Source organism: Tamandua tetradactyla, chromosome 5 (assembly GCF_023851605.1).
Source record: "Tamandua tetradactyla isolate mTamTet1 chromosome 5, mTamTet1.pri, whole genome shotgun sequence".
In the NCBI taxonomy this organism is placed as follows: domain Eukaryota; kingdom Metazoa; phylum Chordata; class Mammalia; order Pilosa; family Myrmecophagidae; genus Tamandua; species Tamandua tetradactyla.
Window position 1 is genome coordinate 141,036,168 of NC_135331.1, and position 27,911 is coordinate 141,064,078.

At 35.9% G+C, this 27,911-nt stretch overlaps 1 protein-coding gene and 1 pseudogene across 1 annotated transcript in view; one reads left to right on the forward strand and one right to left on the reverse strand.

The window, feature by feature from the left end:
* Nucleotides 1-520: 520 nt before the first annotated feature.
* Nucleotides 521-27,911, reverse strand: part of CEP162 (centrosomal protein 162) — an 83,407-nt gene continuing 56,016 nt past the window's right edge. Inside the window, 6 exon segments of the mRNA XM_077162353.1 lie at nt 521-3,295; nt 8,637-8,771; nt 21,159-21,257; nt 23,260-23,401; nt 26,729-26,900; nt 26,903-27,380. Of these exon segments, the coding sequence (XP_077018468.1) occupies nt 3,089-3,295; nt 8,637-8,771; nt 21,159-21,257; nt 23,260-23,401; nt 26,729-26,900; nt 26,903-27,380 (1,233 nt within the window). The 3' untranslated portion in view covers nt 521-3,088.
* On the forward strand, nt 19,607-20,862 carry LOC143684923 (glyceraldehyde-3-phosphate dehydrogenase pseudogene; annotated as a pseudogene).

Here is a 27,911-nt window from a genome sequence, read left to right on the forward strand (position 1 = left end):
ATTGTGAGAAAGACAGGAAAGGTGGAAGAAAATTGATAATTTTCTTATGAAAATGAACTTATGAAATTGTCATAAAAGCCTTCCTTTTCAAGACAGCCTAAAGGTGACTACCTTCTGTGTTCTCATTCATCCTGGGTCTTAAGAGCAATAACTAAGGAATGGTGTATGGCTCCTGAGGTTTTAGATATAACAAACAACTTTGATATTACTTATGGCTCTTTAATCTGTAAACAGAATTGAAGACCTGTCATGTGCACAACTTATTCCAAAATAGAATATAGAATCCTCATCAAAATAGGATGCACTTTTTCTTTAAGTGGTAATCTATTTGATGTTTACAGTCCCCTGTGTTTCAGAATCAGCTATGTTTGTGCTTAGAATGAATGGTCCATGGATAGATACTCAGTCAAAAGGATAAAGGCAGGGATGGGTGCAGCTATATATATAAATACACTGGCTTGCCGATAAAAAAGTACAAAAATACACACTCAAATAAGCAAAATAGAATGTTTATATTATAAGTTAAAAAAAAGATTCTTTCACATGAAAAAATAAAATAGCAAACTACAAAGCTCCTTCTTTGGAAAAGGGAATTAAAAAAGTACTGTACATTAATGAAATAATTGTATTCCTTATGTTTAGCAAATTTTCACATCACATTTGCTATTTCACCAAGATCTATTCACCTATTTCACTCATTTTTAAAAATGTGTAAAGTAAGTTTTCAAAAGAGAAGTTGTAGGTTTACAGAACAATCATGTATAAAACACAGAATTCTCACATACCATCCTATTATTAACACCTTGCATTGGTGTGGCCTATTTGTTAGAACTGATGAAAGCACATTTTAATAAGTAAACTATTATCTGTAGTCCATGGTTTAATTTAGGGTCACTGTATTGTGCAGTTCTATACATTTTTTTAAAAAGTTTATTCTAGTACTGTATATAAAACCTAAGTTGTCCCCTTTTAACCACATTCAAATATATAATTCAGTGCTATTATCTTCACAATTTTGTGCTACCATCACCACCTACCATTAGCAAATAGAAACTATACATTTTAGAGCCTTAACCTCCTATCCCCTATCCTCTATCTCCATCTAGTCCCCTGGTAACCTGTATTCTAGATTCTGACTCTATGAGTTTGCTTATACTAATTATTTCATATTACTGAGATACTATATTTCACCCATCCTTTGAAATAATGTAGTTCACTCACTTGTTATTCTACAACTGCACACAATATGGCATGTGATTATGGAGCACTTGACATGTGGCTAGTCCAAATAGAGATGTGTTATAATATAAAATTTACACCACATTTTGAAGACTTAGTATGAAGAATGTAAAAATATGAAAACTTTCTCTATTGAAAATATTTTAGATAGATTACATAAAATTAATTTAATTTAACCAGTTCCTTTTTAGTCTTTTAAAGGTGGTTACTAGAAAATTAAAATTACCTATGTGTCTCACATTATATTTCTATTGGACATTGTGGGCTAGAATATTTTATAACAAGGTGCCTATAGTTTTAACTTACCCACAGATTTTGTAACATGGCTCATCTGGTTTTGGAAATGGGAAATGTACACTACAAATTACAGTCCAGATACTTTTATGCATATATATATATATATATATATATATATATATATATATATTTTTTTTTTTACATGGGCAGGCACCAGGAATTGAACCCAGGTCTCTGGCATGGCAGGTGAGAACTCTGCCTGCTGAGCCACTGTGGCCTGCCTATTTGTTATTTTTTAATGGACATTATATTACTTTTTAAACAGAGATAGTAAAAATGTTATTATATTCTATTTATAATTTCAAAAGCTACAGAAAAGTATGTAGGACTGGCACTGAAGACAGACAGCTTATTCAGCTGGATATTGCTAATTACCATGGTTTGCCAACCAATACTATTCCTGTTACGTTAAAGAACACCTAGGGCTCTGAGATTCTACAAAAGTTTCACATACTAAGATTACTTTCCAGAAACCTATAACCTCCAGGTGGTTCCTAGGCTAGGTAAGTCCCAAAACCCAGAGGAACCAGCCTCTCCAAAAACATCCATTAGTTCCATCCTCCTATCCCATATTGCTGATACCCCTTTTCAACATGAAAAAGTTAGAATGGGCATAGTCCAAATACCTCTAAAGATTGGAAAAAGAATCAAAGGAAAAGGGGGAGTTATAACAGAGAAGATAGGATTTAACAAATGAGTATGACAGCTGAATCATTATATTGGTATTTCTTTTAGTCTCAAGTGTCCTGGAACAGCCATAAGGAAAACCCTGAAATTGTGGAACTAAAACCCACACAAAACTTTGAAACCTGATCTATAACTACTTGTTACAATGTACTTCAAAATTTATTGCCTTTTTGTGCATATATTTACAATAAAAATGTTAAAAAAAGATATGCAGCTTAAATAATATGGCACATTTTACATTAGGATGAAAACAATGTATAAATCAAATTCCCCTGTTACTTGTGAAATATATTTTCCACCTTAATCAGGTGCAAAAAAGAAAGAGGAATGGAAACCTGAGAGAACACAAGCACTGTCTGTATTTACAGAAATTATCATTCTTGTCTAAATTATAGAAGAAGCTCTACTACTCAGCCAACAATTGTGACTGAACAAGTCACTGAGCTCTCATTCCTCTAGTGTTTCCATGAAAAATAGGAAGTATTTTTTTTTCTCACAAAAAGGACAGAAAGAATATATAGCTGGTCAACAACGAGATATATAGTATGTGAAATTTTCTTTTCTTTCCATTTCTATCATGTGAGACCTTTTAGAGTACATTTTTACAATATAATCATCTGACATAAAAGAACTTGTCCATAAATTATTTAAAATGTGACTGATTTGCTGTAAAATACACCCTGATGCATTTTCTCCTCCATTTTCTCTTGTTGGCTAAGGACAATTTATTTTGAAATATTGCTTTTGTGTTGTTTGCATTCTGGGGGTATACTGGAATACTTGTTTTAAAAGCTCTATCTGACAATGGCACATCTCATCCATTGTCAGTCCCTTTTATGAGGTCATATGAAATTAGGAGTTTCTATTAATATTCTGGGGCACTGGCCTCATCTGAAAAAGCAACTGGGACAACAACCCCCTGTCGGTGCAGCTCTCGGAGAACATCCAATATTGAATCTAATTCTGTGCGAAACTTGTCCAGCTCTCGATTCTTTAACTGTGCGAGGTTTTTCCATTTCTCAATTTCTTTGTTTTGCTCACTCTCTACTACTTGGCATGTTTGCTGTATTATCTACAAATAAAAAAATTTTGTATTACTCTTTAAGTGCATTTAACAGTATTAAAGAACTAAAGTTGACAATGCTGGGTTTGACAAACATGTGACCTCTATGTCAGAGAGAGAAAAACAGGGAGAACCTTTTACCAGGCTCTATTTTGTTCATCAAAGTAACTTACAGGCTAAGAAGCTAAGAACTGGTAAATTTAGGATCTAATTTTACTAGAGAATTTTATGTTTAATTTAAAACTGTGAATTATAAAAAGAATACTACTTAAAGCATCAGAAATTTCTAATATCTTGATAAGAATACATATAATCAAAAAACGTTTCTCTTAAGAATGGCAACTGAAATGCATTCAAGACAGTTTTAGCAGACAACCCGTCATTAAGGAATCACATCACAACAACAGAAATGATGAAAATAATAGAAGACATATAGCATCTATCTGTATCATGCACTGTGTAATCCTATCAACACCCTAGAAGACAGATGCTATTATTTATTGCCATTTTACAGATAAATAAATGGAGGCACAGATAAGTTAAAAAAATAATCTGCTTAGGGTTTGCACACAACCTTTTGATGGAAGCAGAACCAGAATATATACCAAGGCAGCCTGGCTCCAGTCCTTGCCCTAAAATACCACAAAAAACTGCCTTGCTCATGTGGATCAATTTTTTCCACAGTGAAATGAGGCATTATCACCTTTTCTACAAATGTGATCATATTTGGAAATAAAAGCTTTACAGATGTTATTAGTTAAGATGAGGTCAAACTGGATTAGGGTGGGACCATTCTAATAGACTGGAAGCCTAATAAATAAGGGGAGAATTGGACACCGACACAGAAGAGCATGTGATGACTGAGGCAGAGAACATCATGGATTGCTGGCAAGCCACTGCCAGCGGCCAGGCGAGAGGCATGGGATAGATTCTTCCCTACAGACTTCAGAGGAAGCGCAGCACTGACAACACCTTGATTTTGGACTTCCAGCTTCTAAACTTCATATGATACAATAAACTTTGGTTGTTTTAAGCTAACTAATTTAGTCATTTGTTATAGCAGCCCTAGGAAACTAAGGCATGAAGGCACTTCGCCCAGTAACTCATCATATTTACATTTTAAAAATGCCTTATCGATAAGGTAATCACCATTCATAGTCATTACAAACCAATGTAAATTAGACGTACAGAAACAACTTAAGACAGTTAAGTTGTCTAAAAATACAGTGATGTTTCCCTATGTTAAACATGCTAAATTTAAGATGACTTTGTTTGTGCAATTAATCTTGGTGATACAATAACTTCATAATTCTCTACATAAAATATACATAATTCTCTATGTAAAATAAATTTTATGCATTAAGAAAAGCAATTTGGAAATATTTTCTGGTAATCAGGTCCTTGTGTTAAGGGAAATACACAGTGTTTTATGAATTTTCAATGTGAAGATGCTTTGAACGATAAACTTTCTTGAAGATTTTGTATGCCCTTTATTTAGTGAAATTACTTTGGTATTTTACTCTGCTATATATAAAATTGAGATACATCACCTTCTCTATAATTCAAGGTTGTCCTAAAAGTCCTACTATTGTTTTGCTTAAGCAAACAAAACTGTCATATTTTATAACTATTAATGAAACAGTATATTAAAAGTCTTTCAATAAATACATATAATTTATTAACCATGTTCCTTTACAAGACTGTAAATAATTATTTGTTATTAGGTGATTTTATAGCTTATGCCTATAGCAAGTAAAAGAAATAAATCTTATATTTATCAACAAATTATATGCATTTTCTACCAGAGGTATTATAATGTGGTAAATATGGGTAGGCTCTGGTGAAATAGAAGTATACTATGATGCCTTAATACTACTATGGTTGATGGTGTGCAAATATACAATGGGTTTGTTAAGGTTTCCTGCTACAAAAACAGACACCATGTAATGGGTTGGCTGAAACAACAGAAATTTACTGGCCCATGGTTTAGAGGCTAGCAGAATTCCAAAAAAGCAAGGCTTCATAAAGGTGATGCATTCTACCAAAAGACTACGGTATCATGGGCTGGCTGTCAGCAATCATTGGACTTTGACTTTTCTATCATATGGAAATGTATATGGCTGGTTCTCCTGGCTTCTCTGGGTTAGTCTGACTTCCAGCTTCATGCCATGGCTTTTCCTCTGTGTTTCTGAATTTCATTCTGTCTAAAAAGAACTCCAGCAATAGGACTAAGAACCACCCTGGATTCATCTAGGCCAGTAACGGGATTAACAACCATCCTGATTCAGCTGGGCCACACTTGAACTGAAGTCATCTCATCAGTTGGCCTTATTTACAGTGGGTTTACACCATAGAAATGACTTAAGGTTCAGAACATGTTTTTTCTGGGGTGCATAGCTCCAAACAACCACAGTCTGCCTTCTGACCATAAAAAAGACATGTTCTTCCCACATGCAAAATACATTCATTCCTCAAAAAAACTGAAAAAGTCTTAAGTCATTTCAGCAACAATCCTAACTGTTAAGTCTCAACAAACTGGTTATGGGTATAGTCTGTCCTAGAGCACAACTGCCCTCTGTCTGTGGACCTGTGAAACCTAGAAAAGAAGTTACTGGATCCCAATATACAATGGAGGAATAGGTATAGGATAAACAATACCACTCCAAAAGGGAGAAATTGGAAGGAAAACAAGAGTCACAGGTCCCAAACAAGTCCAAAACCCAGCAGGGCAATATTCATTATATTCCAAAGGCTGAGAATCATCTAAGGATCAGCGTTTTGTACTCCAGGCCTGATGGAGTAGCAGACCTATTGCTTCCATGCATTTGTGCGGAGCCCATCTCTGTCTGAACACTGGGTGAAGGCCCCACCCTCTCCAAGCATGGGGTTAGTGGCAGGCTCTCAGTGAATGTTGGGGCATAGGTCCCACCATCTCCCAGCATTGGGGTGGCAGCCAGGCACTTTGCGAATGCCAGGGAATAGGCGCTACCCTCTTTCACCACTGGGATGGTGGTCAGGCTCTTTGCAGATGCCAGGGCACAGGCCCCGCTATCTCAGAACACTGGAATAGCAGCATTCTCCCTGAATAAGTACCAGGGCAGATGACCTGGCCTCTACAAATGCAGGGATGAATGTGCTTTCTCCATACCCATGGGTGGGCCCACTCTCTTGGCCCAAGTTGATCTCTTCAGTCCAGACCTTGGCTCCATGGTCCTGCCCCTGAAGTCATTCTTCCTTCAATTTGTCCCTTCTCTTTACTTTTCTTTCCAGGCTGTCAGTGATTTCACTCACACAAATATCACAAAAACCTTTGCATGTGGTTCAAAGGGGTCTACACTATCAGACCATAGAGTTTTCCACAGACCCTTTCTGAATAACTTCATTTCCAATCCTGACTTCCACAGAAATGACTGACTGGATCCATGTTCAGTTAAACTTTGGCATGGAACCGTATCCTCTCAGAACTCGCTTTCCAAAAGCTCATGATAGAGTCATATTTGACCCGAGTCTCAGAGCACACTATCTGGGTAGGCTCAGAATTTTCAAAACCATGAAGCTGTGGTTTCTTTGTGTTTAAGAATTCTGTCCTCAGCTTACCCCTTTCCTCACACCTTTTATTATAAGCTTCAAGAAGTCAGACTGCACCTTCCACTCTCAGCTTGCAGATCTCCTCAGTTAAATCTAAGTTCATCACCTTCAAGTTCTGCCTTCTATCCAACGTCAGAACTCAGTTTTGCCAAGTTCTCTGCCACTTTATAACACACAGATGGCCTTTCTTCCAATTTCTAATAACACATTTATCATTATCTTCTAAGTACTCATTGGAGGCACTGACAGTCTTCAAAGCAATCTAGGCCTTTTCTATCAAGCACTTTACAGTTCTTTCAGCCTCTACTCATTACCCAACTGAAAACCATTTCTACATTTTAGGTATTTGTAATAGCAGCACCCCACTCCTGGTATGAAAAAAATGTTTTAGTTTCCTGGCTACTAAAGCAAGTAACAAGTAATGGGTTGGCATAATAACAAGATTTTATTGGCTGATTGTTTTGAGACTAGAAAAAGTCCAAATTCAAGGTGTCATAAAGTGATCCTTTCTCCCAGAAGACTGTGGCATTTTGGGGCTGGCTGCCAGTGATCTCTGGTCCTTGGCTTTTCTGTCACATGGCAACCCCTCTGGCTTCTCTGAGTTTTACTGGCTTTTAGCTTAATGCTAGGGCTTTTTCTCCATATACTGAATTTTATTCTGCTTGTAAAGGATTCCAGTAATAGGATTAAGACCCATCCTGAAGTAACCTTATTAAAATGTCCTATTTAGAATGGATCCACACTCATAGAATGGATTACAATTAAGAACATGTTTTCTGGAGTACACAGCTCCAATCCACCAGTGCTTTCAAAGAACCCCAGAATAAAAAAAAGTTGAAGAGTAAGAATAAGAAATCAATTGCACTAATCTTTGTCCTCCATTTCAGAATATTATAACTCAGTTCTCATACTAAGGCAGAGCTAGAATCTTGATATGATTAAACAGAGCTGGGGTTCTATATGGAATTCAGGTAAACAATAATGTTTACAAATCTATAATATTTTGTTTTCAAATAGTATATAATTTACACTTCTCTAGTAAAACTATGTATCAGCCCTAAGCAAGTGCCTAAAAGCATTCATGCTCTTACTTCTGCCATTTAAAATTTATTATTTATTTATCTGTGTGTAATTAAGTGCAGTAATCATGATTAGCTGTTACTAGGTATATAATATTATAAATGATCACATTTTAATGTAAATGCATCTCATATAAACATTTTTTGAAATTAGTTGAATATGGAACTTTGTTCCCAAAGCCCTGTTTCCAGGCGAAATGTAAAATTTTTTAGCCACCCATCAATTATTAGGAAAATAATACAAGCACTTTCACTATATTTGTAGATATAAGGCAAACCATTTTTCAAAACTGGACATTTACATTCATTTTTTTTTTTTTTTTTTTTTTTTTTTTTTTTTTTTTTTTAAAGGAAAGACAGAGAGAAGGAAGGAAGGATAGAAGGAAGGAAGGAAGGAAGAAAGGGAAACATTTTTAAACATTTTCTTGTTTTATTGTATTCTGTTTCTCCGTTTTTGTTACATGGGCTGGGGCCGGGAATCGAACCGAGGTCCTCCGGCATAGCAGGCAAGCACTTTGCCCGCTGAGCCACCGCGGCCCGCCCCTACATTCATTTTTAACAAGATAGAAAACAATGGAAACACTGTAAGAAGTAAAGTTTTCTAGGATGGCAAAACCATATCAAATTAGATGCATTAAAAGTAAAGCATTACACAAATATATAAATGTGGTCTACTATTTTACCTGTTGAAGTTCCTGTTCTCTTTGCTCATATCTCATTTCCATCAGTTTAATTTTCTTTTCTAAGCTTATGAAATGTTTCATCTCTGGTGTATGGTTTTCTTTGGCTTCTCTCAATTCTTCTAGGAGCTTTGTAATCTAAAATTGAGAGTAGTAAATAAATGAAAAATTAAAATCACAAGGAAATTATTTTGAACAGTAGGCCTGAAAAACAAACATTCAGATTATCTTTTAATAATATATACTAGATACGATGAACCTTCATAACAACAAGAGTATTCTGGGATGTTACAGTTATTAATAGCTTTCATTCCCTACACTCATTCTAAGAGGTTCCAGGCAATTGGACCACCTTCTCCCTCCACGGATGCCAGGCCAATTATGGGAACTCAAAAAGAAGTTGGGAAAGGAATGTTTTGGGATACTTTCTTTGGTGCATTCAGCTCTGCTACAAGTTGTTTAAAAAGGCGCTTACTTTTAATATTAAATAACAATGCATTTAAAACATCTAGCACAGTATATCACACAAAACATATGGAGCTCAATAAATATGTATCCCTCGTTTTAGTCAATGCCTTATAATTTTATTTGCATAATTTTCTTATGGCCCCTATCATGATATTTTACAGTAATTCACTTCACAATGAATGTAAACATATAAAGTAGAGATAATTGAGTACTGAGCTCTTTCTGTGATGGCTGCTGTCTTAGGTCCTGAAGGTACACAAAGACAGAGTCCTCTCTTCACAGAGGAGACGTCTAATGCTGTACCTCCAACCCACGGTCCAGAGACAACAGTAATGTTTTTATGGCACCTGGTATTAAAATGGAGGAGACTGGAGGGGGACTATATGTTGGGTTCAGTGTAACAATCAACTACATTTTCTTTATATTATATACTTAAAAAATTTCACAAAGAATCAGATTTTGACAAATTGCTAAAATCAAAAGACAATAATAAACAAACATGAAAATAGAGAAAATTAACAAAATCAATCATGTTTAGACAGATTTATCAAATATCTAATAACAATGGTAAAAAAACTAAAGAAAATCCTTTGTTAAAGAAGTATGAAAATAAGAACATATTAAAACATGGCCAAAACCAAAGATTTTAAACATGGAATATCTCTGCTGGTAACATCTCCAGTGAGCAAAGAAATATACAGACTGTACTTGGGATTATTTGACAGAAAGGTGAGAGAAAGGTGGGTTTTACAGAGCATGTTCTCGTGATGGGTACTGGGTATAGAAATCTTATGTTTCAAAACAGTGATAACTGAGCTAAGGAAATTGTTAGAGGCAGAGCCATACACATAATGGTCAGTATGATTTCAACTTTTTTAGTTTTCAGTGGCTGTGAAATGATTTTGAGTGTTTTGCCATTATAAAACATTTACGGCCATCACAATCTTGTGGTACACCTGTAACCCATTCCCAGTACACCAGCTGATTAGTTCTGGTCTAGTGAAAGAAGCAGTCAATTGGATGAGAATTCTACTACATTGTACTATGATGGAGAGATGTCCAGGAGTAGTGAGATGGTTGTGAGGTGCATAACTCAAAGCGGGTTCCTAAGGTAGCTGCCTTTGAGCTAGGTCTTAAGGGACAAGTAGTATTGGGTTGTGACATTATTATTTGTTAGGTTCGATGCCAAGCCCTTTGTAGCAGTCTCATTTAATTTTACTTAAACCTCACATTTGTTTATTGTCTAACTCCCCAAGCGGAATGTAAGCTCTATGAGAGCAGGGATGTTGTCTTATTCTGTTCTCAGCAGACCTAGCACCTAAAGCTGTGCTTGGCAGAGAGTAGGTGTTTTACAATTATTCATTAAGAAATTAATGACTTCAACTATCAATGAATAAAGGAAAAGTCTTTGGTAAATTAAGTAAATTCAGAAATCTGGTTCTGGACAAAGAGTAGCAAAAACTTCCCTTTATTTGTATCTACTTAAAGAACCCTGAGAAGTATAACAAAAATAGAAAATTTATCATTAAAAAAATCCTTGTATTTTAGTGAATTCAAACTATGAAAATAATTGGATTCCATAAGCAAAGATGCATGATCAAAATGATTCCTGCTACTTGCATATTAAAAACAGCAACAACTAGAAATAATCTGGATGCTCAACAACAGGAGATTGGTAAAATAATTTTTTTAAGAACCAGAAATCTGGAGTTAGAGGTCCTGGGTTCTAAAGCTAGCACTTTTGCTTGTTAGCTGGTAATCTTAGACAGGTATTTAATTTCTCTTAGCATTAATTTCTCCATCTGTAAAGTGGGAATAATACAACACCTACTCTTAAGGCTTGTGGTGAGAATCAAATAAAAGAATGCATGTCAAGCACTTAGCACAGTGCCTGGTATATACTAAATACTGAGTAAATATTATTACGATTGGTTCATTTATATAAAATGTTATTAATAAAAGTGCTAATAAAGAGGTATATTACCGAGCATGAAAAGATAGTCACATATAAATTGGCCAAAAAGAACATGCTTTAAAAATTATATGTACACATACATGCACAAACATGAGCATGCATACCCAGAGTTTTTTGCATTTTTTTTCAGCATGGGCAGGCACCGGGAATTGAACCTGGGTCTCCAGCATGGCAGGTGAGAATTCTGCCACTGAGACACTGTCGCATTGCCCTACCCACAGTTTTTGTAGCTCTCTAAAGATGTTTATCTTTCTAATAGAAAAAAAACCTGGTAGAATACATAGCAAAATGTTAATGGTAGTTATCTCTGGTTAGTGGGATGACAGGCAATATTATAATTTTTAACTTTTACACATTAATATGCATTAATATTAGATTAATATATATTGAAAATTATATACATGCTAAACCCTGTGGAACTGAATATCAAGAAGAAAATATGAACACATACTCCTTAATGAAAAAAATGGTACCTTCTTAATAGTTTATTACTGAACCAAAGTGAAAGAGAATGAGTCACTCAGATCATATCACTAAAGGTAGACCAACAGGCTTTCCTGGTGAGAGATACAGATATCTTAATCACTTGCAGAGAAAAGCTCAGCTGGGAGTTGGTGCACAGCCCAGAGCCCTTTCCACAGAGAAGACAGTTTTACTCCATCCTCTTACTCATGAAGATCTTAAAATCTTCATGTCTCAGTACAAACTGAACCACAATTTTTTTTTTATCATTTTAAATGAGTACAATCTGTTTGTGTCTATGTGTTTTTCAATCATCTTATGTGCCTTAATATACTGCTTCTATCTGCATGATGAGTTCCTAAGAACTTTGCTGGGAGGAATGGCTAGCAGTCGTGAGCACCACTGGACAAGACTTGATTCTAAGAAGGTCTAGTTCTGAAGGACATATTAGCTGTTGCCTCTTAGACAGTCATTTCCTCCTCCTTTGCTGGCAAGGCCTTGCTATTGTTCAAGTATTCATATGACTCAGGTAAATTCTGATCAGTCTAAGCCCAGTATAGCTGTCCAATTCTCTTGCCAATAATTGGCTTAGAGGGGACGTGGACCTAGTTTTGATTCAAAGAAAGTTGCCTGGGAGACATTATATTCTATATATATTTATTTGATTATTTTTCTGCCCCACCCATTAGAATGCAAGGTCTTTGAGGGCAGGGACTTCAAGTGCTTTACATATCACTATATTCCAAAAGTATAGACTAGTAACTGATACCTGCTCAATAAGTATTTATTAAATGAATGAATGAAGTATGTAATAAGGAAGGTCTTATTCCATTTAATAGCTGAAAAAAACAGCAGGCTTGAAGAGTTTAAAAACATGAGTGATTGCTGTGAGTAAAGGGTAAACATAACTCTTTTTCTTCTGCACGAGAAACTGACTTTGGGTTCAGCTAACTTTTTAGGTCTGCTCTCAACTAGATAAAGATGTAATATCAGCCGTGTAACCAGATATACTCCTTGTGGTAAAAATGACCACTGATTTGAACTGCATCTGTGCTTGGAGAACTCTGTATAAACTGAAATACCTGAAAGATAAACCTTTGGGCTGTCTTGTTGTCATGATTTTTGAAACTAGGTATATATCTTGTGGAAACTATAAAATCTATGTGCATGGGTTATTGAAGAGACACCATTCTTGTGGATATGAGTCATCTAAATCAGGCTGGTTTTGCCTAGAGTGAGTCTTATTTCTTTGTACTTGTGTTGTCAACTGGGGGTGCAAAAAGAATAGATCCTGGATGACTGTGGGGACTGCTGTGAGGACTATTCCTATTGAAGAGAAATCCCTGATATTACCTTGCTGGTATGCTGATTCCTGGACTCTATCCAGAACATTACGTGTGGCCTATGGTAGTTGTGTGACTCTAAATATGTACTTGGGCCTGCTGGTGAGCATTACAGTAACCAAGTATGAATTTATACCCATGTCTTCTTCTTATAAACCCTACAAACATACCACCATTTGTTCATAAAATAACAGTTCTACCTCTAGAATATTTGACAAGTAACAAGATTTTTATTAATGAGTCACAATTAGAGATATTAGAGATAAATGTTGAATAGTTTCTAAAGCTGTCTTTATAGAATGTTTATGTACAATAAAAATCCCACTAAATATAAATAACCTATGATCAGTAAAATAAATATGTAAACTGAAAATATTGTGAAAGAGAGGAATAAATAATTAACACCAACCACCTCATTTTTATCTAGGGAGTCCAAATAAAGGTTTAAGTCCTTTAACTACAACTTTGATGCAAGAAAATATCAGATTATTTTCGGGATTTAACAGGAATAGAAAATTAGGCAGATGGAAAATCTATGAGTGCTGTGGTAGCTTGGAGCTATATACCCTAGAGAAAGATCTTAATCTTAATCCATTCCTGTGAGTCTAAACCATTATAAATAGGACCTTTCGATGAGATTACTTCAGTTAAACTATGGCCCAAATGAATATGGATGGGTCTTAATCTTATTACTAGAGTCCTTTATAGGCAGAACGAAATACAGACACAGGGAGAAAAAAAAGCCAGGGCATGAAGCCAGTAGTCAACGGAACCCAAGAAGCCAGGAAAAGTTGCCATGAGCATTGCCGTGTGATAGAAAAGCCAAGGACCAAGGATCACTGGCAGTCAGCCCCAAATGCCACAGTCTTCTAGGAAAAAGCATTACTTTACAATACCTTGATTTGGGACTTTTTCTAGGCTCAAAACCATTAGCCAATAAAATCTTGTTATTACACCAACCCATTATATGGTACTTGCTTTAGCTTCTAAGAAACTAAAAGGTTTTTCATACCAGGAGTGGGGTGCTGCTATTACAAATACCTAAAATGTAGAAATGGTTTTCAATTGGGTAATGAGTAGAGGCTGAAAGAACTGTAAAGTACTTGATATAAAAAGCCTAGATTGCTTTGAAGACTGTCAGTGCCTCCAACGAGTACTTAGAAGGTAATGATAAATGTGTTATTAGAAATTGGAAGAAAGGCCATCTGTGTGTTATAAAGTGGCAGAGAACTTGGCAAAACTGAGTTCTGACGTTGGATAGAAGGCAGAACTTGAAGGTGATGAACTTAGATTTAACTGAGGAGATCTGCAAGCTGAGAGTGGAAGGTGCAGTCTGACTTCTTGAAGCTTATAATAAAAGGTGTGAGGAAAGGGGTAAGCTGAGGACAGAATTCTTAAGCACAAAGAAACCACAGCTTCATGGTTTTGAAAATTCTGAGCCTACCCAGATAGTGTGCTCTGAGACTCGGGTCAAATATGACTCTATCATGAGCTTTTGGAAAGCGAGTTCTGAGAGGATACGGTTCCATGCCAAAGTTTAACTGAACATGGATCCAGTCAGTCATTTCTGTGGAAGTCAGGATTGGAAATGAAGTTATTCAGAAAGGGTCTGTGGAAAACTCTATGGTCTGATAGTGTAGACCCCTTTGAACCACATGCAAAGGTTTTTGTGATATTTGTGTGAGTGAAATCACTGACAGCCTGGAAAGAAAAGTAAAGAGAAGGGACAAATTGAAGGAAGAATGACTTCAGGGGCAGGACCATGGAGCCAAGGTCTGGACTGAAGAGATCAACTTGGGCCAAGAGAGTGGGCCCACCCATGGGTATGGAGAAAGCACATTCATCCCTGCATTTGTAGAGGCCAGGTCATCTGCCCTGGTACTTATTCAGGGAGAATGCTGCTATTCCAGTGTTCTGAGATAGCGGGGCCTGTGCCCTGGCATCTGCAAAGAGCCTGACCACCATCCCAGTGGTGAAAGAGGGTAGCGCCTATTCCCTGGCATTCGCAAAGTGCCTGGCTGCCACCCCAATGCTGGGAGATGGTGGGACCTATGCCCCAACATTCACTGAGAGCCTGCCACTAACCCCATGCTTGGAGAGGGTGGGGCCTTCACCCAGTGTTCAGACAGAGATGGGCTCCGCACAAATGCATGGAAGCAATAGGTCTGCTACTCCATCAGGCCTGGAGTACAAAACGCTGATCCTTAGATGATTCTCAGCCTTTGGAATATAATGAATATTGCCCTGCTGGGTTTTGGACTTGTTTGGGACCTGTGACTCTTGTTTTCCTTCCAATTTCTCCCTTTTGGAGTGGTATTGTTTATCTTATACCTATTCCTCCATTGTATATTGGGATCCAGTAACTTCTTTTCTAGGTTTCACAGGTCCACAGACAGAGGGCAGTTGTGCTCTAGGACAGACTATACCCATAACCAGTTTGTTGAGACTTAACAGTTAGGATTGTTGCTGAAATGACTTAAGACTTTTTCAGTTTTTTTGAGGAATGAATGTATTTTGCATGTGGGAAGAACATGTCTTTTTTATGGTCAGAAGGCAGACTGTGGTTGTTTGGAGCTATGCACCCCAGAAAAAACATGTTCTGAACCTTAAGTCATTTCTATGGTGTAAACCCACTGTAAATAAGGCCAACTGATGAGATGACTTCAGTTCAAGTTTTGGCCCAGCTGAATCAGGATGGTTGTTAATCCTGTTACTGGCCTAGATGAATCCAGGGTGGTTCTTAGTCCTATTGCTGGAGTTCTTTTTAGACAGAATGAAATTCAGAAACACAGAGGAAAAGCCATGGCATGAAGCTGGAAGTCAGACTAACCCAGAGAAGCCAGGAGAGGTCACCATGTACAGTGCCAGGTGACAGGAAAATCAAGGAGCAAGAATCACTAGCAGTGAGCCCCAGAATGCCAGTCTTTTGGGAAAAAGCATCACCTTGATGAAGCCTTGCTTTTTAAACTTCCTCTAGTCTCAAAACCACGGGCCAATAAATTTCTGTTGTTTCAGCCAACCCACTGCATGGCATCTGTCTGTTTAAGCAGTTAGGAAACTAAAACAAGTACTAAAATATGAAAGATAAAATATCTAGTTTGTCATTGGAGTATTTAAAAAACAAAAGCTCTGGGGAATACATGGCTGTCTGAACATCAATTGAATGAATATATGTTAAAGCTTGATAAAATTTTCTTCCCATTGAAACAGGTGGGATTTAAAAGCAATTTGGTTTGGTGACATTTTAGGTAAGAAAGGCATGGACGTAAAATACAGAGTTTGGAAAAAATCTTTTTAGATTTCCATATTTGACATGGTAAGTTGGAAATGATTCCCTTCCCAATGATATTAAGGGTATTTGCTTTAACTATGCTGAAAAACTCTAAATCATTATTCGGTTTTTTACTGCTCTACGACTTTAGAAACAAACACATAAGCAATGGTAGCACAACACTGTGAATGTAATTAACACCATTAAACTGTATATTTAAAAGTAGTTAAGATGGGCAAGTCTAAGTTGTATATGATCCCAGAATAAGCAATTTTAAAACCAGTAAAAAGCATAGAAAGAACTCTAATACCATATTTATATTATTAAATATAGTCCATACTTATATGGACTGTATAGCAGAAATAGTGAACTCTAATATAAAATATGGACTATATTTAATAATAAAATTGTAGTATTTTTGGTTTATCAATCACAACAAAAGTAGCACACTGATGCAAAATGTTAATACTAGGGAAAACTGTGTGTATATGTGGGTTGTATATGGGAATTCTGTTCTTTCTGCATGATTTTTCTGTAAATCTACAATTATTCTAATAAAAAATATTATAGAAATTTAAAAAAAAAACAAAAAAACAATGCAACACTGTTTAAAGAGTACAATGTGTTCTCCCTTGTAACAGTGATGGAATAAAAGGACAGAAATTTGCCCTCTTTCCTTAAATAAACAGAACATGAGGCTAAACATATGAAACAACTGTTTGTAGACATTTGTTAACAGCATGGCAGAACTACGGTTCCTGAGAGAAGATAAACACACAAAAGGAGCTCTCTGATTGCCCAGGTTATTGCTTGGAAGCCATTTTCAAGAGTTAGGGCAGGATGGAAAACCTAAATAGATAAGTGTACTCTTGCTAAAGTGAGACAACAAAGACAGAAGTTCAGATAGACTTTGCAAGGCAGTGTACCACAGAAGACAGTACACAGAACACTTCAGATATTTTCAGAGATCCTCTTAAGTCTTCATCTAGTACTGACCTACATGTCTTTTGAGAGGATACTACCCAAGGCCAGAAGAGAAAATCAATGGAAACAATTCCTGGAACTCACACAAGATGAGAACTCCTTATATTCTCACTAGCCAGAGAGGAAATCCATCATACTACTACAGGGCATCAGAGAGAGTTGTCAGAAGAGTATCATCTTAGGAACAGGAATAAAGTAGTCCTAGAGTAATGACTGCACTGGATCCATTCCAACAAAGCTTAAAAACAAAATTTGAAGGGATGAAACTGATTCCAACTAAGTTAACTATGTGCCAGAACAAAGTCCAGTACAATTTAAAAGAACAAACAAAACTCAATAACCAACAACCTAAAATTCACAATGTCCAATATCCAATCAAAATGATCAGGCATGCAAAAAAGTAGGAAAATATGACACACAAATAGAAGGATAATCTATCAAAAAAGAAAGACTCAGGGATGACAAAGGTAGTGTGATTAATAGAAAAATGTTAAAACAGCTAAAATAAATATACTCCATATACTCAAGAAGGTAGAGGTGAACATTAAAATGGTGAGGAGCATAACGGAAAATAGAAAAACAAATAACCAATTAGAACTGAAGATGAAAGACACAATAACTGAAATGAAAGATATGTTGGATGGGATTAAGAGCATATTCAGCATTGTAATACAAAGGATCAATGAACTGGAAGATATAATAAAAACTATTTAAGGTGAACCTGAGAGAAAAAAAGACTAAATAAAAAAAAATGAAGAGAACATCAGTGACCTTAAGTATTCTACCATACATCTCTGGGAATATTTCTTGTTTTGATATCTACATTATTTTGATATTATTATCATACTGGAGACCTAGAAAATGAAGGGACAGAAAAAGTACATGGGAATTCGGTATTTTATGCATGACTGTTGTATAAACATACTTCTTTAGTTAAAAAAAAAAAATCCAGGGAGAAAAATAACAGCATAGTGGACGGAAGAAAAGAAATACAACAAACTTCTCGAAACTATAAAACCAGAAAACAATGAAGTGACATCTTTAAGGTACTGACAAAAACAAAATAAACAAAACTGTCATCCTAAAATTCTATACCTAGTGAAAAACGTCTTTCAAAATGAAGATGAAATAAATATTCTTTCAGATAAACAAAAGCTGAGAGAATTCTTTGCCAGGAGATCCATATTATAAAAATTAAAACAGAAGAAAAATTATACTAAATGGACATTTGGATCTATACAAATAGAGTAGCAGAAATAGTAAATAGGCAGGTATTTAGAGAAGATATTTTATCATTTTTAAATTTTTAAAAAAGATTTTGACTTTATAGCATACACAATAATGACATATTATGGGTTTATAGCATATGTAGAAGGAAAATGGATTGCAACAATGACACAAAGGAAGGGAAAGGGTAAAGAGTAAACACAGTTGTAAGGGTCACACGTTATATGTGACATAGTATAATATTATTTGAAGGTAGCCCTGGATAGGTTAAATTTATATATCATAAACCTGAATCAACCACTAAAAAAATTAAATACAGAGGTATAACTAATAAGTCATCAGAGAAGACAAAACGGGATCACAAAAATACTCAATCCAAAAGATAATAGGGAAAGAGAAAAAGAAAGAACAAAACATAGTGGACAAATATAAAAAACATAAATATTGGCAGTCTTAAGCCAAACAATATAGATAATTACATTACATGCAAATGGCCTAAATACTCCAATAAAAGGCTGATATTCCAATTAAAAACCAGATTGTCAGCATCTTTACTCAAGAGACTAAGTGCCTTACTTAGTTTTCCAATAACTAGGCATAAAAATCATGTTGTACCTTTTCTATTTTCAAAATATGTTAGCAATTCTTAAACTAAGAATGTCTTAACCATTACTGTACATCTAGATTAACAACACTGTGATTTGACTAAAACGGACCCTGTTCTTTATCTTGCCAACAGACACACATGCTTCTTTCCATTCCTTTTCCTAAAAACTTTTCTACAGGTCTGTAAGGTTCCATAAATTTAATGCTTATACTAATGTTTTAAGTTCATCTAAATGCTAAAAAAGATGGTGCAATGTTGAACTACACAGCCTTTCAAGAATTTTTAAATTGACGGTTGCAAAACTGCAGAGTGTTTTTACATTGGCATTTTCATAATGTTTTGTTTTGCTTTTGAGACCAAATAAATCATTGAATAATAAAAAAAATGGTACACAAGTTTCAAAGAAGAATCAGATGCATGAGTTTTTCTAGCCTTTTTACATTTTCTGGAATCAAAAGGACCTTAGGGTAGTAAAAATGGTGAGTTTTCAGAAAGTAATGGTACTGTTATTGGTAATCCAGCATGGCTGTCAAGGTGTGTTACCTGTTTCTTTACCAAATTAAGTAGTATTAATACTTACATAGAAATTGCCTTGGCCATTCAATTTTACCTTCTAAAAAAATCAGGCAACTCTCTGCTCCTCCCCGCTAGACAGACAGCCGCATCTTTCCGTGCAGTGCCAGCCACATCTCTGAGGCACGATGGTGAAGGTTGGAATAAACGGATTTGGCCATATTGGACGCCTGGTCACCAGGGCTGCTATACTCTCTGGCAAAGTGCAGGTTGTTGCCATCAATGACCCCTTCATTGACCTTAACTACATGGTCTACATGCTCCAGTATGATTCCACCCATGGCAAGTTCAAAGGCACTGTCAAGGTTGAGAATGGGAAGCTTGTCATCAATGGGAGTCCCATTACTGTCTTCCAGGAGCGAGATCCCACCAACATCAAATGGGGTGATGCTGGTGCTGAATATGTTGTGGAGTCCACTGGTGTCTTCACAACCATGGAGAAGGCTGGGGCTCACTTGAAGGGTGGCGCCAAAAGAGTCATTATCTTTGCACCTTCAGCTGATGCCCCCATGTTTGTGATGGGCGTGAACCATGAGAAGTATGACAACTCCCTCAAGATTGCCAGCAATGCTTCCTGTACCACCAACTGCCTGGCCCCCTTGGCCAAGGTCATCCATGACAACTTCAGCATTGTGGAAGGACTCATGACCACCGTCCACACCGTCACTGCCACCTAGAAGACTGTGGATGGCCCCTTGGGGAAAATGTGGCGTGATGGCCGTGGCGCTGCCCAGAATATCATCCCTGCATCTACTGGCGCTGTCAAGGCGGTGGGCAAGGTCATCCCAGAGCTGAATGGGAAGCTCACTGGCATGGCCTTCCGCGTCCCCACCCCCAACGTGCCCGTCATGGATCTGACCTGCTGGCTAGAGAAAGCGACCAAGTACGATGACATCAAGAAGGTGGTAAAGCAGGCTTCAGAGGGCCCCCTGAAGGGCATCCTGGGCTATACTGAGGACCAGGTTGTCTCGAGCAACTTCAATAGTGACACCCACTCTTCCACTTTTGATGCTGGGGCTGGCATTGCCCTCAACGACCACTTCGTTAAGCTCATTTCCTGGTATGACAATGAATTTGGCTACAGCAACAGGGTGGTAGACCTTATGGTCTACATGGCATCCAAAGAGTAAGAGCCCCTGGACAACCAGCCCAAGCGACAGCATGGAGAGGAAGAGAGGCTGTCAGCTGCTGGGGAGTCCTGGCCCCACTCGATCCCCCAGTACTGAGAATCGCCCATCCTCCAGTTTGCATCCCAGACCCCCTGAAGAAGGGGGGGCTGAGAGCCCTACCTTGTCATGTACCATCAATAAAGTTTACCCAGCCAATGAAAAAAAAAAAATCAGGCAAAAGAATCAAACACTACTCTCCAATATGCCCACACTATAAAATCTTAGCTGTAAATAAAATAAAAACAACTTAAGCAATTAATATTTGAGCTTCATCGCGACAAGGCAGATTCTCCATAAACAGTTATCAATATTTGCTTGATATGAGACTGATATTTTCACACTACATCTGTACATTTCTTAAGTTAAAAAATTTATACAAAAATATAAATATGACTGAAATGGCTAAGAGAGGCTTATATCAGCCCAGTATTTTGCTTATTTCTTACCTCATTCTGTAAAATTTCCTCTCGAACTTGAGAAACAACAAGAGACTCTTGTTTACCTTGCAGTTCATTAATTTTATTTTGGAAATGCTTTATAAGTACCTAGAAAATTATTAGAAATACTGAATTAACAAAACTTCCTTGACCATTATTTGAACAACATAAAACCCATATGAACATATTGAAACATATTGAAAAAAGCATATTGAAAAATTAGCTTATGGCTCTTATTTGTACTAAAAAGAAAAAAAGAAAGAATACTGACATTATAAAATTATCCAAGGTTAACAAAAATAATTGCCACAAGAAGGAAGTTCATTGAAGGGGTTATTTTAGGTTTCTTCAATATTTAAAAAATCAAATATCAAACATATTATAAATTAATGGTTAATTGAAACTACTTAGCTTCTTCATATTTCCTTCTTTCTGAAGGCTTGGAAAATATCTCTTAAAATCAATCTGTACAAAGTTTAAACATTTTGAATAAGGTGGCCAATATCATCTTTGTACTTTGTGATTGAGAAGGGTAATAGTTTTTATTAAAGAGCTACTGACCAAAAATACGTATGTTAATCATGTTGTTTAGGAAGATAACTGAAGCCTACTGACATGTGTGAAAAACACGTTAATCTCATATGTTTAGATGAAGAAACAGAAATATGTGAACAAATACTTCCATCAGGAAAGATCAAGGATTTGATTCCTGGCCTATGCAACACAACCCTGCCTGCCACCCCCCTAAGAAAAAAAGAAGGAAAAAAAAAATAAGGTGGGAAAAATTCATCTCTTATTTCTGGTGCTTTCCTTTTTTAATGATCAGACTACTCTGACTGGTATTATGATACTACTTTTCCTACCTCTCCCAGTTTGCTCCTTACTATGTAATAACATGATTATAATGCTTACACTGCCCACTAACACCCCATTCCCATGGGGGAAAGCAGTTAGGGAGCTTATCTGCAAGGCTGAATGGTTACTTTTAAAAAGCATTTTAAATCCTTTTTCACTGAGGTTTATGGGCGAAGTTCTTATTTTGTTCATTTGTTTTTGCCCAACTTTTTATTTTGCAAAGAATAGTAAAATAAACATATATACTATACCTAAATTCAATGATCATTAAAATTTCTTTCTCTCCATTTATACATTTGTATGTATATATATTTGTATGTGTGTATGTTTGCACGTGTGTGTGTTTGTACATATTTTTTTTGAGGTTAAACTGACCTTGTAACATTTCACCCCTAAATACTTTAACATGCATCTCTTTATAATAAGGATATTTTTTTACAAAACCACTTCATTATCACACCTCAGAAAATTAATAACATTTCATGCTATCTAATATTCAGTCCATCTTTGAATTTCCCCAACTGAGGAGTTTATTATTTATTTTTTTTGGGTACACGGTCCGGGACCCAAACCAAGGGGTTTATTTTTAATTGAGATGCTTCTAAATAATTACAGATAGGGAGGTTGTGGTGAGATAATTTTCTCAAATTTTTCTCCCTTAAAAAATTTAAACCTACAGAAACAATGAAGAGTACAATGAATATTAAATCCTTTTAAAGGATTTCTCATTTAAAAAAATTTAAACCTACAGAAATGATGAAGAGTACAATGACTATTCATATATTCTTAGACATTATTCACTAACAGTAACATTTTTCCATATTTGTTTTCTTTTTCTATTTTCTTTCTTTTCTTGGCTACACCATTTGAAAGTAAGTTGCAGATAAATGTTCTAATTTAAAGCTGTGTTTTTAACCTACTAATGCCAAAGACGATGGATCACAAAGTAAGTGTTCATAGATTTTCCGAGTAGATACATATATTATTCAATAAGGAAGACACTTATTTCAGGAAATGCTAATGAGTTGTCAGAATTCTTAGAAACCGCCTGTCTCTAAGATTACAGCAGAAAAGTTAAATATATGGTATCCTCTTGTATAAAAAAATCAAGCCAATAATAACTTCCCACTTCTATCATCAACCTGAAAAACTGAAATTAAAATATTTCCACATTAAAAAATTTCTGTAACAATCTTTAAAAAAAAATCACATAGTTTACAGTCAAAGAAAGATCAAAACAGGTTCTATCATCTACCTCTTGAGTTGCTGTTTTACGATTTAGTTCAGCTACTTTGGAAGAAGAATTTTCTATTGCATTTTGGCAAAGGAGTTTCTCTACTTCTCTCTGATGAGATGATTTGAGGGATGCAATATGTGCTGCAGTGTCTTCCTTGATCCTATAGAGCAAATGAAAGAAAACCACACAGTGTCTCTTCAACTTTTTAACTCAGAATTATCAAAAAAATAGTGTAAGAAGCATGAAAATTTAGCAGCAAAGGGAGAGAGGGCAACAATATTTGCACTGTGCTAAGTGCTTATACTTGATTACATATGAATTCTTATAACCACTCACGAGCTCACTATAGTGTGCTAACATAAGTTTACTAATGGCAAATGTGAGTGACCTATCTAGGATCCCAGATTCAAGCCTAGCGGAGTTGGACCTCAAAGTCCACTCTATCTTCCTGCCTTGGGGCTGTACTTTCTCACAGAAGAAAAGGTGCTGAAGGTTTTATTTGGATTTAAAGCAAAACACCTGATATTTAATATTTTAAGATAAATACATATTTTTCATCCAGATTCTTATCTGGATAATCAGAGTTATTGCCTTGAGATCCTTCAATGTTTTATCACTAGGCATCACTTATCACTTTCTGGCTATCTGCATGTTGGAAGAATAAAATGATCTTTATGACAACTTAATTATTCTTGGAACACAAGGATAATCAGCCCCAAATAATTTGGGCCTCAAGTTTGAACTATTCACCTGTCTCTGTGGCAAAATTTTATATATTCCTAAGAACAGATGAAGAGATCAATGGACTAGAACTAAGAGTTCAGAAATAAACCGATGCATCTATAGTCAATTCATTTTTGACAAGGGTTTCAAGTCTATTTAATAGGGAAAGAATAATCTCTTCAAGAGTGCTGGGACAGCTGGTATCCAAAGGAATGATACCTTGTGCCAAATTGAAAAATTAACTCAAAAGGCATCAATGACCTAACTGTAAGAGCTAAAAATCATAATCTCTTAGAACAAAACACATAAAAATTCTTGGGGCCTTGTATTAGGCAACAGATTCTTAAATATGACACCAAAAGCATGAGTAACAAAGGAAAATCAGATAAACTGAACTTCGTCAAAATTTAAAAATTTCTATTCATCAAAGGACATTATCAAGAAAGTGAAAAATGGGAATAAATGGGAAAAAAAGAGTTGCAAATCACGTAACTAACAAGGGTATAGTAACCCGAATACATAAGGAACACTTACAATTCAATCAATAACAAAGAGATTAAGAACACAATTAAAAATATAGATATTTCTTAAAAGACATACAAATGGCTAATAAGGACATAAGAGGATTTTCAACATCATTAGCCCTTAGGGAAATGCAAATCAAACTACAATGAGATGTCACTTGACATCCATCAGGATGGTTATTATCAAAAAATAAAAAAATGGAAAATAAGTGTTGGAAATGATGTGGAGAAAAAAGAGCCCTTGTACATTGTTGGTGGTAATAGAAAATGTTACAACTGCTGGGGAAAAGTTTGGTGGTTTCTCAGAAAGTTAAATATAGAATTCACATGACCTAGCAATTCCACTTCTAGGGATTTACCCCAAAGAACTGAAAACAGGGACTCGAGCTAATGTGACTAATTCACATTGGTCAAAAGATGGAAGTAACCCAGATATCCATTAACAGAGAAATGGATAAGTAAAATGTGATATATATATATATATATATATATACACACACACACACAGCCATAAAAATAAATGAAGTTCTGGTATATGTAACAAAATAGGTGAACCCTGAAGACATAATGTTGGGTGAAATAAGCCAGACATGATGTTTGGGGTAAAGAAAAAGTTTTGTTAATAGATGGTGATAATGGTAGTACAATACTGGGAATGTAATTAATTTTACTGTATTGTACAGATGAGAGTGGTTAGAATGGGAAATTCTGTATTGTATATATGCTACCACAATAAAATTTTAAAAATTATGTTCAGGGACAGTTTAATAAATGGTAAAGTTATGACTAAAGAGTTGACATATTTTTTAATAGATAAACCTTTTCTCTCTTACTGGAAGAACTGTTAAAAGTGGTATTTTACTCAAAATAGTAAATCACTGTTGATATATATTAATAGGCAATTTCTAAACTATAAACAAAGCTGTCAGCTATTTACTTGGCTATATGAATATTTCTTCATGGAACCAATGTGATTAGGTCCCAAGAAAATCCTAAATCCTAAAGCACTCATGAAATAACTGAACCATTGCATAAAACAGTCTAAATCTGGGACAAGGAAAGTTTATTCCTTGCTTCTCAAGGTTCAGAGCTATGTGGGAAACCTATTAACAATAATAGGTTTAATAATAAATTAAAATTTATTAAGAATAACAAGGTTTCAATTGGGAAGCAATCTGGTTACCATGATGACCCAATCCTGACAAGACTGCCAGTCAATAAGAATGTTTTAGGTACTTCCTATCCACATGCTGCTCTTACAACACATGTGGATTTCTTTTGCTGGGAAGGCAAAAGAAGTATAATTGTACATTATTTCTCAAGAAGCTACAAGGCAGTGTATGACTCAGGCTTACTTGGAAAACATATTATAAGTTCTATAGGAACTGGAGGTGGGAGTAAGCAATTTCCCGGGAGACTCCAGGAAATGTTTTGTGGAGGAGGTAGAACTTGAAACACAAGTGAGTAAAAGGTAGCGAGGAAATGCGGCATGCTAGGTATACAGAGTAGTTTAGAATGATGACTCAAGTATAGAAATTTAGTCCTGATACTGTAAGGAAGCTAGGAGTCAGTGGAGGCAGAGTGAAAAAGGAGTACTTACAGAATACTAAGCAAGATGACTGTGGGTGGGGGAGAGGAGGTAGCAGCTAAAGTCTGGAAGATTAGCGTGGGAAAATTATGTAGTAAACCAAGTAGGCACTGGTTTACAAGAGCAAGGAAAAAAGCAAAAGAGAACCATTTATAAGGAAGTGCCCCTGGGTTATAAACCTAAGAAATAAAGGATGTAAAGCAGGGCCTGCCAAAGGAAAATTACGGCCAAAGAGAGGGATGGAGAAATAAGGAAAGGGAGCTAGTTTATGGTAAAACAGAGAAAATTTGAGGTACTTTTGGTTCCAAGAGGTGCAATCCAATCAATAACTTGAAGGTCCAACATGTAAGCTCAGAGAAGCTTTGAAAAGTAAATCTGGAGTCATGATCACAGAAGCCATAAGAGCAGATGAGTTATTTCAATCGAGAAGGAATAGAGAATAACAGAAAGCCAAAATCTGACAGAATACTTCTAACAGGTAGAGGACTGTACCTGAAACAGATCCGTGCTCAGCAATGTAATGCAATTTCTCAAAATTTGGTTACAAATTCAGTTGAAAGTCAAACTAATTATCCAGAGGGCTATGTCTTATAATTTTTTTATTTCTCTCTTTTTAAGTCCCCATATTTTTATAAATAATTTAACATTTTACCTCTTCATGGAATTTTCAAATTGGTTCAAGGCTGCTTCAGATTTCATCTTCAGCTCATTCCTTTCCAAAATTAATCTCTCCAGCTCATTTTTCAATCTGAAGTTTTCTTGTAAAACCTCTAAAATATGGGAATCAGCAAAAATATGTGGTTGGTAAAGCTTACCATGCAAATTCCAGAGAAGGAGCTAGGATTTCCTTTACCTGTGTGTAAAACACCTTTCTTCGCTTTCTTGGCAGATGCTTCTTCTCTACCTCTAGAGCTCTGTTTAGATAGCATCATTCTTCTCTCTTTTTGAAGCCTCTCCACAGTTTTTGAAAGGTCCTGTATTTCTCTCCCTTTTGCAGCCAGTTCCTCATTGAGTCTTACCAGTTTAGCTTTAGCATGAGCCTGTTCTACCTGGAATTCTATAGACTGGAAATCTTTATCATCTTTATCATTTTTCTTGAGTTCCAATTCAGCATTCTGTTGTTTAAGAACATCTATTTCAGCTTCAAGGTTTCTTACAGTGATCTGATGGGCTTCCTTAAGGTCGTCAAGTTCCTTCTCTAGGGCTTTAACCCTGGAGGAGTGATCAGGTGGGTTCTGGGCTGCTTCCTTCAATTTGTAGGCAAGGAGCTGCTCTTGCTCCTCTAGCCTCAGCTCATATTGAATCTGAAAAAAAGAATCCACTGCTAAACATTATGAAATAGTTACTGAATCCCTGCATTCTATAAGACCTTATCTATTCCTTCATTCAGGCATCCATTACAGATTCAGATGCTGCCAACTCTACATTGCTTGGGTCAGTCAAATGTATTGAATATCTACTCTTCGAAGGACATAACTTTATATATTCTTGATATATGTTATATAATTCATAATTGATATGTTGCTCCAAAAATATTAAAGTATATTTTCTCATACACCCCAAAACTTATTTTAAACCTCACAATAAAGCTTATTAGTATGCTTAAGAACATACTTGAAAGGAAAGACGGGCTTAGCCATTGTACAGGCCATTAGTCATCCTAAGAGCAACACGAAGTTATTGAAGGTGTGATGTGTATGTGTGCGTGTATGTGTGATTTTGGCTGTCATGTTAGGAGTTGATTAGAGGATGGACAAAGAGGTATGAAGACTACTTAGGTTACTACAGTAATTTAGGTCTGGCATTAAATGATGATAGTATAGTGATGTGGTGAT